The following is a 14,204-nucleotide window of genomic DNA, read 5'->3' on the forward strand; positions in this document are numbered from 1 at the left end:
TCAAGCCATCCTCCTGCCTCAACCTCCTAAAGTGTTGGGATTACAGGTGTGAGCCACTGCACCCAGCCCTGATTCTTTTTTTAAAAAACTTTATTGAAATACAATTTACCATAAAATTTACCCATGTAAGGTGTAAGATTTAATGGTTTTTGTGTATTTACAGAATTGTACAACCATCACCAGAATCAATTTTAGAACATTTTCATCAACCCCAAAAGAAAATCTACTCTTTAGGTATCACCCTCCAACCCTCCCTAACCCCTGGCTATACTAATCTGCTTTCTGTCTCTCTATATATTTGCCCATTTTGGATATTTCACAGAAATGGGATCATAATAATATGTGGTCTTTTGTGACTGGCATCTTCCAGTTAGCATAATGTTTTCCGGTTTCATCTATATAGCAGCACACAGCAGTACTTCATTCTTTTTCTTTTTTAAAATTGAAGTAAAATTCATATAAAATTAACCATTTTAAAGTGTATAATTTAGTGGCCATTAGTATATTCACAACGTTGTGCAATCATCATCACTATCAATTCCAGAATGTTTTCGTTACCCCAAAAAGAAACCCTATACCCTTAAGCAGTCATTCCTTCTCTTCTCCCCCTTAACTCCTGGTACCACTCATTTGTTTTCTGTCTGTATAGATTTGCCTGTTCTGGACATTTCATATAAATGGGCTCATACAGTAGTGCCTTTTTCTGTGTTATTTTCCTTTACTCAGCCTACTGTTTTCAGAGTTCATCCATGTTGTAGCATGTATTGGTACTTCATTCCTCTTTATGGCCAAATAATACTTCATTGCATGGATATACCACATTTTGTTTTCCGTTCATCCATTGAAAGCCATTTGGGTTTACACATTTTGGTTATTATGTAATGCTGCTATAAACATTTGTGTATAAGTTTTTGTTGAGACGTATGTTTTAATTTCTCTTGAGTGTATACCTAGCTGTACACTGAGCAACTGCTGGGTCATAAGGTAACTCTGTTTAATCTTTCAAGGAACTGCCAGCTGGTTTTCCAAAGTTGCTATATCGTTTTACAGTCCTACCAGAAGTATATATGGGTAACAATTTCTCCACATCCATGTCAACACTTGTTACTATCTGTCTTTGATTCTAACCATCCTAGTGGGTGTGAAGTAATATCTCATTGTGGTTTTGGTGTGCATTTCCTTAATGATTAATGATGCTGAGCTGAGCATCTTTTCTTGTGCTTATTGGAAAAATGCCCATTCAGATTCTTTGACTATTTTTAATTGGATTATTATTATTATTATTCTTGGACCAGGGTCTTGCTGTCACCCAAGCTGTAGTGCAGTGGCATGATCATGGCTCACTGAAGCCAGAACCTCCTGGGTTCAAGCAATCCTCCTGTCTCAGCTTCCTGAGTAACTGGGACTACAGGTGTGTACCACCATGGCCGACTAATATTTTATGTTTTTGTAGAGACAGGGCCCCACTCTGTTGCCCAGGCTGGTCTTGAACTCTTGGGCTAAGGCAATCCTCCTGCTTCAGCCTCCCAAAGTGCTGGGATTACAGGTGTAAGCCAGTGTGCCTGGCCAGCATTTTTTTTTTTTTTTTTGAGAAGGAGTCTTGCTCTGTTGCCTAGGTTGGAGTGCAGTGGTGTGATCTCCGCTCACTGCAAGCTCTGCCTCCCTGGTTCACACCATTCTCCTGCCTCAGCCTCCCAAGTAGCTGGGACTACAGGCACCCACCACCATGCCCAGCTAATTTTTTGTATTTTTAGTAGAGACGGGGTTTCACCGTGTTAGCTAGGATGGTGTCGATCTCCTGACCTCGTGATCTGCCCACCTCGGCCTCCCAAAGTTCTGGGATTACAGGCGTGAGCCACTGCACCCAGCCCTGGCCAGCATTCTTTATACATGCTAGATACAGGTCCCTTAACAGATATATGATATGATATATGATTTACAAATATTTTCTCCATTCTGTGGGTTGTCTTTTCATTTTCTTGATAATATCCTTCAATGCACAAAAATTCTTTATTTTTTTTTTTTTTTGTGATGGAGTCTCGCTCTGTCGCCCAGGCTGGAGTGCAGTGGCAATGTCTCGGCTCACTGCAACCTCCACCTCCCGGGTTCAAGTGATTCTCCTGCCTCAGCCTCCCAAGTAGCTGGGACTACAGGCGCACGCCACCATACCCAGCTAAATTTTGTATTTTTAGTAGAGACGGGATTTCACCATGTTGGCCAGGATGGTCTCAATCTCTTCACTTTATGATCCACCCACCTTGGCCTCCCAAAGTGCTGGGATTACAGGCGTGAGCCACTGCGCCCGGCCTACACAAAAATTCTTAATTTTGAGAAAGTCCAATTTATCCTTTTTTTTTCTTTCATTGCTTATGTTTTTGGTGTCATATGAAATAAGTTATTGCAAAATGCCACAACTTAATTTTAGAACATTTCTATCACCCCCCCAAAATTCCCTACATTGATTCTCTAATCCCACCCCAGACCAATGATCTGTTTTCGGTCTTTTATTTATTTATTTATTTATTTATTTAGAGATGGAGTTTCACTCTGTTGCCCAGGCTGGAGTGCAGTGGCATGATTTCTGCTCACTACAGCCTCTGCCTCCTGGGTTCAAGTGGTTCTCCTGCCTCAGCCTCCCAAGTAGCTGGGACTATAGTCACATGCCACCACGTCTGGCTATTTTTTGTATTTTTAGTGGAGATGGGGTTTCACAATGTTAGCCAGGCTGGTTTCCTGCCCTCAGGTGATCCGCCCGCCTCAGTCTCCCAAAGTGCTGGGATTATAGGCATGAGCCACTACGCCTGGCCTGTTTTCAGTCTTTTTTTTTTTTTTTTCCTTTTTTTTTTGAGACAGAGTCTCTGTTGCCCAGGCTGGAGTGCAGTGGCGCGATCTCGGCTCACTGCAACCTCTGCCTCCCAGGTTCAAGGGATTCTCCTGCCTCGGCCTCCCGAGTAGCTGGGATTACAGGTGCACCATGCCCAGCTAATTTTTGTATTTTTAGTAGAGACGAGGTTTCACCATGTTGGTCAGGATGGTCTCAATGTCTTGACATCGTGATCCGCCCACCCTGGCCTCCCAAAAAGCTAGGATTACAGGCATAAGCCACAGCACCCGGCCTGTTTTCAGTCTTTATAAGTTTGTAATCCCAGCATTTTGGAAGGCTGAGGCCAGTGGATTGCCTGAGCTCAGGAGTTCAAGACCAGCCTGGGCAACATGGTGAAACCCCGTATCTACTAAAATACAAAAAAATTAGCTGGGCGTGGTGGTGTGCGCCTGTGATCCCAGTTACTTGGGAGGCTGAGGCAGGAGAATTGCTTGAACCCAGGAGGCAGAGGTTTCAGTGAGCTGAGATCATGCCACTGCACTCCAGCCTGAGCAACAGAGCGAGACTCCGTCTAAAAAAAAAAAAAGTCTGGCCGGGCGCGGTGGCTCAAGCCTGTAATCCCAGCACTTTGGGAGGCCGAGGCGGGCGGATCACAAGGTCAGGAGATCGAGACCACAGTGAAACCCCGTCTCTACTAAAAATACAAAAAATTAGCCGGGCGCGGTGGCGGGCGCCTGTAGTCCCAGCTACTCAGGAGGCTGAGGCAGGAGAATGGCGGGAACCCGGGAGGCGGAGCTTGCAGTGAGCCGAGATCGCGCCACTGCACTCCAGCCTGGGCAACAGCGTGAGACTCCGTCTCAAAAAAAAAAAAAAAAAAAAAAGTTTGTTGGTGCACTGTTTTGCCCCTTTTTATTGCTAAATCATTGGCTTTGACCAACTGATGGACATTTTGATTGTTTTCAGTTTTTAGCTATTATGAACATTTTTAGCTACAATGAATATTTGCAACAAATCTCAGTGTGGACTTATGTTTTCATTTCTCTTGGGAGTATTCTTTGGAGTGGAATTGCTGGGTCTTATGGTAAATTTATGATTGACTTTTTTTTTTTTTTTTTTTTTTGAGATGGAGTCTCGCTCTGTCACCCAGGCTGGAGGGCAGCGATGGGGTCTTGGCTCACTGCAAGCTCTGCTTCCCAGGTTCATGGCATTCTCCTGCCTCAGCCTCCCGAGTAGCTGGGACTACAGGTGCATGCCACCATGCCTGGCTATTTTTTTGTATTTTTAGTAGAGACAGGGTTTCACCGTGTTAGCCAGGATGGTTTCGATAACCTAACCTCGTGATCCACCTGCCTTGGCCTCCCAAAGTGCTGGGATTACAGTCATGAGCCACCATGCCCAGCCTATGATTAACTTTTTAAGAAACTGCCAAACTTTTCCAAAGTGAGTATACTATTTTATATTCCCACCAGCAGTGTATGAGTGTTCCTTATACACATCCTCACCAACACTTGGTGTAATCTGTTTTTATTGTAGTCATTTTATGTACGTATGTGTGTAGTGTTTTTATTTTTATTTTTATTTACTTATTTTTGAGACAGAGTCTCACTCTGTCACCCAGGCTGGAGTGTAGTGGCACGGTCTCAGCTCACTGCAACCTCTGTTTCCCAGATTCAAGTGATTCTCGTGCCTCAGCCTCCCGAGTAGCTGGGATTACAGGTGTCTGCCACCATGCCCAGCTAATTTTTGTATTTTCAGTAGAGACAGGGTTTTGCCCTATTGGCTTGGCTGGTCTCAAACTCCTGGCCTCAAGTGATCCACCTGCCTCAGCCTCCCAAAGTGCTGGAATTAAAGGTGTAAGCCACCACGCCCAGCTGTGTATAGCGGTTTTTTGTTTTTTGAGATGAAGTCTCGCAGTGTCGCCCAGGCTAGAGTACAGTGGCGTGATCTCAGCTTACTGCAACCTCCACCTTCCGGGTTCAAGCCATTCTCTCGCCTCAGCTTCCCAAGTAGCTGGGATTACAGGCATGCACCACCATGCCGGGCTAATTTTTGTATTTTTAGTAGAGATGGGGTTTCACCATGTTGGCCATGCTGGCCTCCAACTCCTGACCTCAAGTGATCCACCCACCTCGGCCTCCCAAAGGGCTGGGATTACAGGTGTAACATGGCCCAGCCCTGGCCATGTTTTTAACTGCCTTTCTCTAATAGCTAATAATGCTGAGCATCTTTTTATGTGTTTCTTAGCCATTAGTGTATCTTTTTTGGTAAAATGTCTGGGTTTTTTTTTTGGTCCATCTTAAAATTGTTTTTAGTTTTGTTTTGAGAGAGGTTCTCACTTTGTTGCCCAGGCTAGAGTGCAGTAGCACAATCATGGCTCACTGCAGCTTCGACCTCCCTGGGCTCAGGTGATCCTCCCACCTCAGTCTCCTGAGTAGATGGGACTATAGGCATGTGTCACCATGCCCAGCTAATTTTTGTATTTTTTTGTAGAGGTGGGGTTTTGCTATGTTGCCCAGGCTGGTCTTGAACTTCTGAGGCTCAGATGATCCACGTCAGCCTCCCAAAGTGCTGGGATAACAGGCGTGAACCACCACACCCAGCTAAAATTGTTTTAAAAATCTTTTTCTTGAGTTTTGAGAGTTTTTATGTGTTAGGGATACCAGTCCCTTATGAGGTATATAATTAGCAAGTAGTTTCTCCCAGTCTGTGACTGTGACCTTTCTTTTTTTGAGGCAGGGTCTCACTCTGTTACTTAGGCTGGAGTGCAGTGGTGTGATCATGGTTCACTGCAACCTGGAACTCCTAGGCTCAAGGGCTTCTCCCACCTCAGCCTCCCAAGTAGCTGGGTCTACAGGTGTGTTATTGTGCCAGGGTTAATGTTTTGCATTTTTTGTAGAGATAATGTCTCTACAAAAGACACCATCTTTGTTGCTGAATTCCTGGCTTCAAGGAATCCTCCAGCCTCAGCCTCCCAAAGTGCTGAGATTACAGCATGAGCCACATCCAGCCTATGACTTTTCTTTTCTTTTCTTTTCTTTTTTTTTTTGAGACGGAGTCTCACTCTGTCGCCCAGGCTGGAGTGCAGTGGCGCGATCTCCACTCACTGCAAGCCCTGCCTCCCAGGTTCACGCCATTCTCCTGCCTCAGCCTCCCGAGTAGCCAGGACTACAGGCGCCCGCCACCGCATCTGGCTAATTTTTGTATTTTTAGTAGAGACGGGGTTTCACCGTGTTAGCCAGGATGGTCTCGATCTCCTGACCTCGTGATCCGCCCGTCTCGGCCTCCCAAAGTGTTGGGATTACAGGCGTGAGCCACCGCGCCCCGCCAACTTTTCTTAATGATACCTTTGTAGTAAAAGAGTTTTTAATTTTAATGAAGTTAACTTTTTTGTTTTATTGTTCAAGCTTCTAGTGCTGTGTCTTAAGAACTCGTTGCCATAAAGCTGTTCTCTTACCTTTTTTTTTATTTTTTTGAGATGGAGTCTCACTGTGTCACCCATGTTGGAGTGCAATGGCACGATCTCGGCTGACTGCAACCTCTACCACCTTGGTTCAAACGATTCTTCCGCCTCAGCCTCCTAGGTAGCTGGGATTACAGGCGCACGAACCACGCCCGGCTAATTTTTGTATTTTTGTGAAGACGGTTTCACTATGTTGGCTTGGCTGGTTTACGTTTTCTTTTAGAAGTTTTATATTTTTGGCTCTTATATTTAGTTTGTGATCCATTGAGTTGATGTTATGTATGTATGTATGGTAGCGTTCTTTCCTGTCTTTTTTCTTTCTTTTTGCATATGAATATTCAATTCTAGCTCCATTTAATTTGAAAGGATTGGGCAGGTACCTTTGAGCAGTGCAAGTACAGAGCGGCACTTCCAGCAGTCAGACTACACGCGGTAGAGAGCCGACCGTGGTGAGCATGTTGGTGCTCGACAGTGAGCAGAGAAACGATGGACGATTACGGAGCGCGCTCGTCTCCAGTCACCGTTTTCTGGAAACACCGTCCGCCAGGGCTGGGCTGTTCCACGCTGGGGGCGGCGGTGGGGGGTTGTTCCACGCCGGGGCGGTACTACGACTCCCAGCATGCACCTCGCGGCCGGCCCTCAGTGGAAGCGGGAACCCAGGCGGACCTGGGAGTGTGGCAGCGAGGAAGGGGCAAGCCACGGACTGTGGAGCCGAGACTCGCTCCCGCCACCCTTTCTCGAGGCTGTGGCCTCCGCGAGGGCCGAGCGGGCCGCACCGCCGGCCGTGCGACTGCCCCAGACACGGCCCCCGCTTCTAGCCCGCCTAAGCCTACCTGTCGGGGGTTGCTGACTCGTTTCCTCCCCAAGTTTCCCGCGGGAACTAACGCTTGAAGAGGACCAACCGCAGCCCAGAGCTTCGCAGACCCTGCCAACCACAGGCGAGGTTGAGAGCCGGGCGGGCCGCGCTGAGAGAGCGTCCCATCTGTCCTGGAAAGCCTGGGCGGGTGAATTGGGACCCCGAGGGAAGCAGAGGAGTTCGGCGGGGTGCGGAAGTGCCCAGGCCCCTCCCCGCTGGGGTTGAGAGCTTGGGCGTGCCAGCTTCACCCTTCCCAAGTTCGCTTCAGGTGTCTGGGCCCAGCCTCGGCCACCATGTCCCGCCAGACCACCTCTGTGGGCTCCAGCTGCCTGGACCTGTGGAGGGAAAAGAATGACCGGCTCGTTCGACAGGCCAAGGTAACACGGTTGGTGGCACCCTCGGTTTGCAGCCCCAAGATCCCTGAAAGCGGGTTTGCAGTGGATTTACCCCAACCGATGGGGAGGGGCTGAGCTTGACCAAAGAGCCAGAAATGACTGGAGAATGCATCCCTTGCCACTGCTGCAAGGGGAGAAAAAAGGATTGATCCTCAATGACAACCCCTCCCTCATGTGGCAGGTGGCTCAGAACTCCGGTCTGACTCTGAGGCGACAGCAGTTGGCTCAGGATGCACTGGAAGGGCTCAGAGGGCTCCTCCATAGTCTGCAAGGTAAGCAGGTCCTCCCCTTACCTGCTTACCTTGCAGACTATGGAGGTCAGGTAAGCAGGTAAGGGGAGTTCCCCTCCTCCATAGCCAGAGACTCATCTGCTCCTGCATTTCTGGCATCGACAAAATTACTTAGGGGGCAGGGAGTCCTGTTTAAGGCACAGAGGGGGCTGGAGTGAATCATCTTTGTACAGGCAAATCCCTCTCTTCCTTACGCACAGAGTGGCATTTGAAAAATGATTTCCAGGATGGTCTGATCTGGATAACTTTTTTGCACTTTCCAGACTCTCTGTCCAAAGGTTGGGTTCTTTTTTTTAATCCTTAGCTAATCGGCTGGAGGGTGGGTTCTTTATTTTGGCCATTTTTGGTTGGAGGGGGGTGATCTCTGGGTTGGTATCTTATTTGGAGGATCTTCCATGGGGGAGCAGTCTGTAAGACCAACTTTGTTGCTCCAGGGCTCCCTGCCGCAGTTCCTGTTCTTCCCTTGGAGCTGACTGTCATCTGCAACTTCATTATCCTGAGGGCAAGCTTGGCCCAGGGTTTCACAGAGGATCAGGCCCAGGATATCCAGCGGGGCCTAGAGAGAGGTGAGGGCCAGAGATTGTTCCCAATTCCCCTGCCAGCTTCAGTCTGGGTTTAAGTTATTGCAGGGGGATGGGAGGATCAACAACATCTGTCACCTCCATGGAGAGAGGTGCCCTTCTCTGTGCTCCTCAGACCAGGTTGAGGTATTATTGTGACCTTTGGGGTCCTGCAGGAGAGGAAAGCCAGAGTGTGTGGGGAGACGGAGGATGAGGTCCTACCTCAGTTGTGTGTGTGTCTGTGTGTGTGTGTATACTCTACAGTGCTGGAGACACAGGAGCAGCGGGGGCCCAGGTTGGAACAGGGGCTCAGGGAGCTGTGGGACTCTGCCCTTCGTGCTTCCTGCCTTCTGCCAGAGCTGCTGTCTGCCCTGCACCGCCTGGCTGGCCTGCAGGCTGCCCTCTGGTTGAGCGCTGACCGTCTTGGGGACTTGGCCTTGTTGCTAGAGACCCTGAATGACAGCCAGGTAATAGGGAAAGTGACCTGAAGCTGAGGGTCTCCTCCTTCCTTCCTCCTCCTTTGTCTCCAGCTGCAGTAGCATCATCATGTACCGGACAGGCGGCTGGGTTGGTGGTCAGAAAATCTGGATTCTCTCTGGGACTCTTGGGTGACCTTGCCCTGGTTGGTCTCTCATTGTGGGGATTCTCTTAGGAGTGTTTTTTAAAAATGGGTCAGGCATGGTGGCTCATACCTGTAATCTCAACACTTCAGGAGGCTGAGGTAGGAGGATCACTTGAACCCAAGAGGTGGAGGCAACAGTGAACTGTGAGCTATGATCATGCCACGGCACTCCAGCCCTCTAGCCTGGGTGACAGAGGGAGACCCTGTCTCAAAAAAAATAAAATTTTTTGGGGGGGATAGGGATAGGGCTCTAGTGATCTTGCTGAAGTCACCTCTCAGCCTTAGTCTCCTTACTGGGTAACTCAAATATGGTCCTTGCCCTGAGTGAGGAGCCGTGCTAGAACAGATCATCACTGCCCCAGGTTTTTCTTTCTTTTTTAAATCCTTGCCTCATAGCTGTCTATCTCTTAGAATTGGGGGAAACCACAGGCATTATGCATAGCTTCTTGCTTTGTAAGGGGAGCTGAGGCCTGTGTCCTCAAGGATCAAGAGGACCCTTGAGCTCAAGGTCTAGCCATGATGGGGATAGGAGAAGACAGGGAGGTTGTAGGCTTGGAACTTCTGGTCGTCCTTCTTTCCCCAGAGTGGAGCCTCTGAGGATCTGCTGTTACTTCTGAAAACTTGGAGTCCTCCAGCTGAGGAATTAGATGCTCCGTTGACCCTGCAGGATGCCCAGGGATTGAAGGATGTCCTCCTGACAGCATTTGCCTACCGCCGAGGTCAGCTAGCAACCTGACTCATCTCTTCCTCTCTTAAGTGGTCCTCCAGACTCATGCCCTCTCTCGTATCATTCAGTTCCATGGGCTTCTTAGACCCTTGTCCCCCATCATGACCCCTGCTCTATAGAGGCCTCTCCAAGCTCACACCCTGATTGTCCTCAGGTCTCCAGGAGTTGATCACAGGGAACCCAGAGAAGGCACTAAGCAGCCTTCATGAAGTGGCCTCAGGCCTGTGTCCACGGCCTGTGTTGGTCCAGGTGTACACAGCACTGGGGTCCTGTCACCGTAAGATGGTAAAGACAGTCCTAGGGTGGATTGGGGAAACCACAAGCATTATATATAGCTTTTTGCTTTGTAAGGGTAGCTGAGGCCTGTGTCCTCCTATCCCTCTAGGGAAATCCACAGAGAGCACTGTTGTACTTGGTTGCAGCCCTGAAAGAGGGATCAGCCTGGGGTCCTCCGCTTCTGGAGGCCTCTAGACTCTATCAGCAACTGGGGGACACAACAGCAGAGCTGGAAAGTCTGGAGCTGCTAGTTGAGGTAGGGAATTGCCAGATGAAGATATAGGGTGGAGAATTCCTGAGGTGCTTGTGTTGGGGTAACTTGATTAGTCAAGATCCAAGTATAAGGAAGTATGGTTCCCAAAGATTATAGATACAATTTTTTTCTTTCTCTTTTAGGCCTTAAATGTCCCTTACAGTTCCAAAGCCCCACCGTTTCTCATTGAGGTAGAATTACTACTGCCACCACCTGACCTAGCCTCACCCCTTCATTGTGGCACTCAGAGCCAGGCCAAGCACGTACTAGCAAGCAGGTGCCTACAGACGGGGAGGTGAGGTTCCCCTTGCTCACCTGAGCTTCTCTTCCCACTTCTGATGCCTCCCCTGGGGTGTGACTCTGCTTTTGTTCTTGTGACTTGGGGGATGAATGAGGCAGTGGGAGGACATAGGTCACCACTACTCAGCCTCCTACCTTGCTTCTAGACCTGAACTGAGGACTCTTCACTAAGACATTAACCCCCACTATCTTTGACACTCTGAAGTCTCTTCCCCAGTCAATTCTGTAACAGGTAGATCTATACTGAGCCAGAATTGGAGCCCTAAGACCTTCCCTTCCCCTCTCCTCCTCAGGGCCCATGAGCATCCCTCTGTTAGCTAAGAGAGAACATTCTCAGGACCCTTGCAGGGCCCTGCTAGGGCCTAGGATGAGGCTTATGGGCTCTTACTCCTTAGGGCAGAAGACGCTGCAGAGCATTACTTGGACCTGCTGGCCCTGTTGCTGGATAGCTCGGAGCCAAGGGTGAGTGTGTCTTCAAGCTTCTCTGCAGTGGGGTAGAAGGGTTGGTGTCCCCTTTGGAATAGAGGGGGATTTTGTTTTTCCCTCTTTTTTTTTTTTTTTTTTTTGCAATTTTTTGTTTTTCCCTCTTTTCTGTCTGTCCAGTCTGGGGGCCCAGGACTCTGCATAGTACCAGAGCCTGGTGAAGAGGTTGGGAGATGGTGGCTTATGCCTTTGAAGACACTGCCTCTTCTTCCCACTCCAGTTCTCCCCGCCCCCCTCCCCTCCAGGGCCCTGTATGCCTGAGGTGTTTTTGGAAGCAGCGGTAGCACTGATCCAGGCAGGCAGAGCCCAAGATGCCTTGACTCTATGTGAGGAGTTGCTCAGCCGCACATCGTCTCTGCTACCCAAGATGTCCCGGCTGTGGGAAAATGCCAGAAAAGGAACCAAGGAACTGCCATACTGCCCACTCTGGGTCTCTGCCACCCACCTGCTTCAGGGCCAGGCCTGGGTACAACTGGGTGCCCAAAAAGTGGCAATTAGTGAATTTAGCAGGTGAGCCTGGGGTCCTAGAAGGGATGTGGAGGGATGATTTTCTGATTGGGACCTGAGTTGGTGAGCTCCATGTTCACCTACTCACCCTAGAGTTTCTGAAATTGATTCCTCTTCACCCCTGTTCCGTGTCCTACTTCAGGTGTCTTGAGCTGCTCTTCCGGACCACACCTGAGGAAAAAGAACAAGGTGATCTAGACTTTCAGTTTTCCTCTTACCTCCTGGAAGTGGTAGTGGTGGAAGTGGGTTCGCTTTAAGGTGTCCCAGCCCACCAGGAGACTTAAGAGAAAGGGACTGTGGACACAAGAAGAAATAGAGGAGGATTTAGGGTTTTGGTGACTGAGGCTGGGAAGACACTTCTTGATTTTGGGAGTGGTCCCCAGGGGCAGCTTCCAACGGTGAGCAGGGATGTAAGTCAGATGTGGCACTGCAGCAGCTTCGGGCAGCCGCCCTAATTAGTCGTGGACTGGAATGGGTAGCCAGCGGCCAGGATACCAAAGCCTTACAGGACTTCCTCCTCGGTGTGCAGATGTGCCCAGGTACGTATACTTGCATGACATCAGCTATGCGTAGATGTGCAAGGACAGAGAAGCCCATGGGAAATACTTGGGCATAAGTGTACGAGTGATGTTCTCAGACAGGAGGGGTGATTTGATATATCCAGGTGTTCAAACATACACTGTATATGCAGGGCTCCCAAGAGTTCCCTGGTTTCCCCAATATCCTCAGACACAAAGACCATGACTCTGCTGGGGTGGGTTGCACAGAAGTAGGGGGCAGATGATGGACACTGGGATGGGAATGGTTGTGAATGATCTGCCCCTGCTTCTATATGTGAGTGTAGGCAAGATACTTCCTCTCTCTAGGCCTCAGTTTCCCTTTTTATAAAACAATGCCTAAGATTATGTTAAGTTCTAAGATTCTGTACTGTGGGCTGGGGCTACAGGTAATCGAGACACTTACTTTCACCTGCATCAGACTCTGAAGAGGCTAGATCGGAGGGATGAGGCCACTGCACTCTGGTGGAGGCTGGAGGCCCAAACTAAGGGGCCACAGGAAGATGCTACGTGGTGAGGCTCAGGCCTGCTGGCTTGGGGCTGAGGGGCAGTTGGTGTCCTAGAGTCCTTGGACCTATTGTGGGTGGTGAACACTGAAAGAGGGGGCATGGCTGCCCAGCTTTCTGCTAATGTTTCACCCTTAGGCATCATCCTTCTTGCTCTCCAGGTCTCTCCCCCTGTACCTAGAAAGCTATTTGAGCTGGATCCGCCCCTCTGATCGTGATGCTTTCCTTGAAGAGTTTCGGACATCTCTGCCAAAGTCTTGTGACCTGTAGCTGCCACGTTTCCAAGAGCTTGAGCTGGGGCCCCATTGGGCTGTCTCTCTGTGGGGAGGGCTTTCTGCTTCACCATTGTTAGGAATGTGACCATTCCTATATAATTCCTGAACTGGTGAGGTTGGTGGTAGGCCTGTGAAATTTGCCCTAATTACTACCATTCTGGTTTTGGAGGAAACAATCTCTGCCACCACCAAGTCATTGGCTTCGCTCGAGGCACCTTTCTTCCTGTTTCCCCTTTTCTTTTGTCGAGTAAAATTTCATATTTATCTCTTGTCTGCCTACTACATATACTTGGGTGGGAAGGCTCATGACCGTCTAGGTCAGTGCTAGTTGTCTATGATGCCCTTTCCTGACATCGTCTACCTTACAAACTTGAAGCCTGGGTATGAGGAAAGGGCTACAATAATCCTTACTTAGGAGGCAGTGGCTTTAGTCCTTCACATTGCCTAAATGCAGAGCCCCAAAGCCCAGGACAGTGACAATGAGTTGGGTCTGAAGGGTGGTCTAGACAGGCTTCTCAGTACAAGAGCAGGTAGCTGATAGAGACAGGCAGATTTCTCTCAGAGTGACTCTCATTCCCTTCCTAATTCCAAATTCTAGAAATTGGACTCATCTCAGTCAAATGTGTCTCTGTGGCTAGAAGGTGAAAGGTGAATTGAGTTGGCATACCACCAACAGCTGCCTGTTGACTGCAAACAGGGACCCCTGTTATTTGGGGCTTAAGGATTTTCAAGTCCCAACATACGCAGTTTTCTTGCTAATTTGGGTTCTACTGAATTGGCTGTGTGTTCTGTGGTTGTCCTTTGACTTCTCTGGATTTGAGTGCCTTATTATAATGTATTAACATTAACGACGGGAGGAAGAAAGGCACAAGCGCTGAGAAACTGCAAAGGTATGGGATTGGGGTTACCAGAGGGTGCAATGACAATGGGGTAGGAGTGGGGTGCTAGTCAGAAAGTTCAGAGTAGGGGTGGTTGGAGGCAGCGTTGGAAAGGAGCAAGAAGGGTCAGGGTGGTGATGGCATCTTAGAGGATCCCCAGGTTTTGGGAAAAGATGGATGTATAGGTTACCACAACTGGACTAGACTAATACAAGGGTTCAGTCTATTGTGCCACGTTCTTCTAGGAGGATAAACTCCGGAGCCAATGAACTGGAGCCAAGTGGGAGAGTCCGCCTCTGAGGGATTAAAGGGTCTCCTTTCACAAGTCGATCTCGCCCTATTCCTTTCGTTGATTGGCTGAGAATTCCAATCCGTCGAGGAAGCGTAGCGTTGCAGCCAATTGACGTGGCGTTACTAGGCGTGTCGCATCACTGA

At 49.0% G+C, this 14,204-nt stretch overlaps 1 protein-coding gene and 1 long non-coding RNA gene across 34 annotated transcripts; both read left to right on the plus strand.

Annotated features, from left to right (window-relative positions):
- Positions 1-1,292: 1,292 nt before the first annotated feature.
- Positions 1,293-6,586, plus strand: LOC141408645 (uncharacterized). Its single transcript, XR_012424617.1, has 2 exons — positions 1,293-1,411; positions 6,300-6,586. It is a non-coding gene; the product is annotated as an uncharacterized lncRNA (long non-coding RNA).
- A 339-nt stretch (positions 6,587-6,925) lies between these two features.
- On the plus strand, positions 6,926-13,155 carry FANCG (FA complementation group G). 33 transcript variants are annotated; one of them, XR_010581531.1, is made up of 15 exons: positions 6,926-7,517; positions 7,717-7,807; positions 8,026-8,103; positions 8,260-8,391; positions 8,650-8,852; positions 9,591-9,726; positions 9,889-10,019; positions 10,120-10,266; positions 10,407-10,558; positions 10,959-11,025; positions 11,267-11,556; positions 11,696-11,742; positions 11,937-12,092; positions 12,532-12,623; positions 12,778-13,155. XR_010581531.1 is itself a non-coding variant. In XM_015437037.3 (15 exons), exons 1-15 carry the CDS (start codon positions 7,434-7,436, stop codon positions 12,884-12,886), a joined length of 1,947 nt encoding a protein of 648 aa, XP_015292523.3. In that variant the 5' UTR covers positions 6,926-7,433; the 3' UTR covers positions 12,887-13,155. The 33 variants fall into 33 exon arrangements, 12 of the variants coding, with proteins under 12 accessions (XP_015292523.3, XP_005581476.3, XP_015292524.3 ...); XR_284629.4 differs by having other exon boundaries at positions 12,532-12,620; XR_012424591.1 differs by having other exon boundaries at positions 11,292-11,556; positions 12,500-12,623.
- Positions 13,156-14,204: the final 1,049 nt, after the last annotated feature.

The sequence above is a fragment of the Macaca fascicularis genome, chromosome 15 (genome assembly GCF_037993035.2).
Source record: "Macaca fascicularis isolate 582-1 chromosome 15, T2T-MFA8v1.1".
In the NCBI taxonomy this organism is placed as follows: domain Eukaryota; kingdom Metazoa; phylum Chordata; class Mammalia; order Primates; family Cercopithecidae; genus Macaca; species Macaca fascicularis.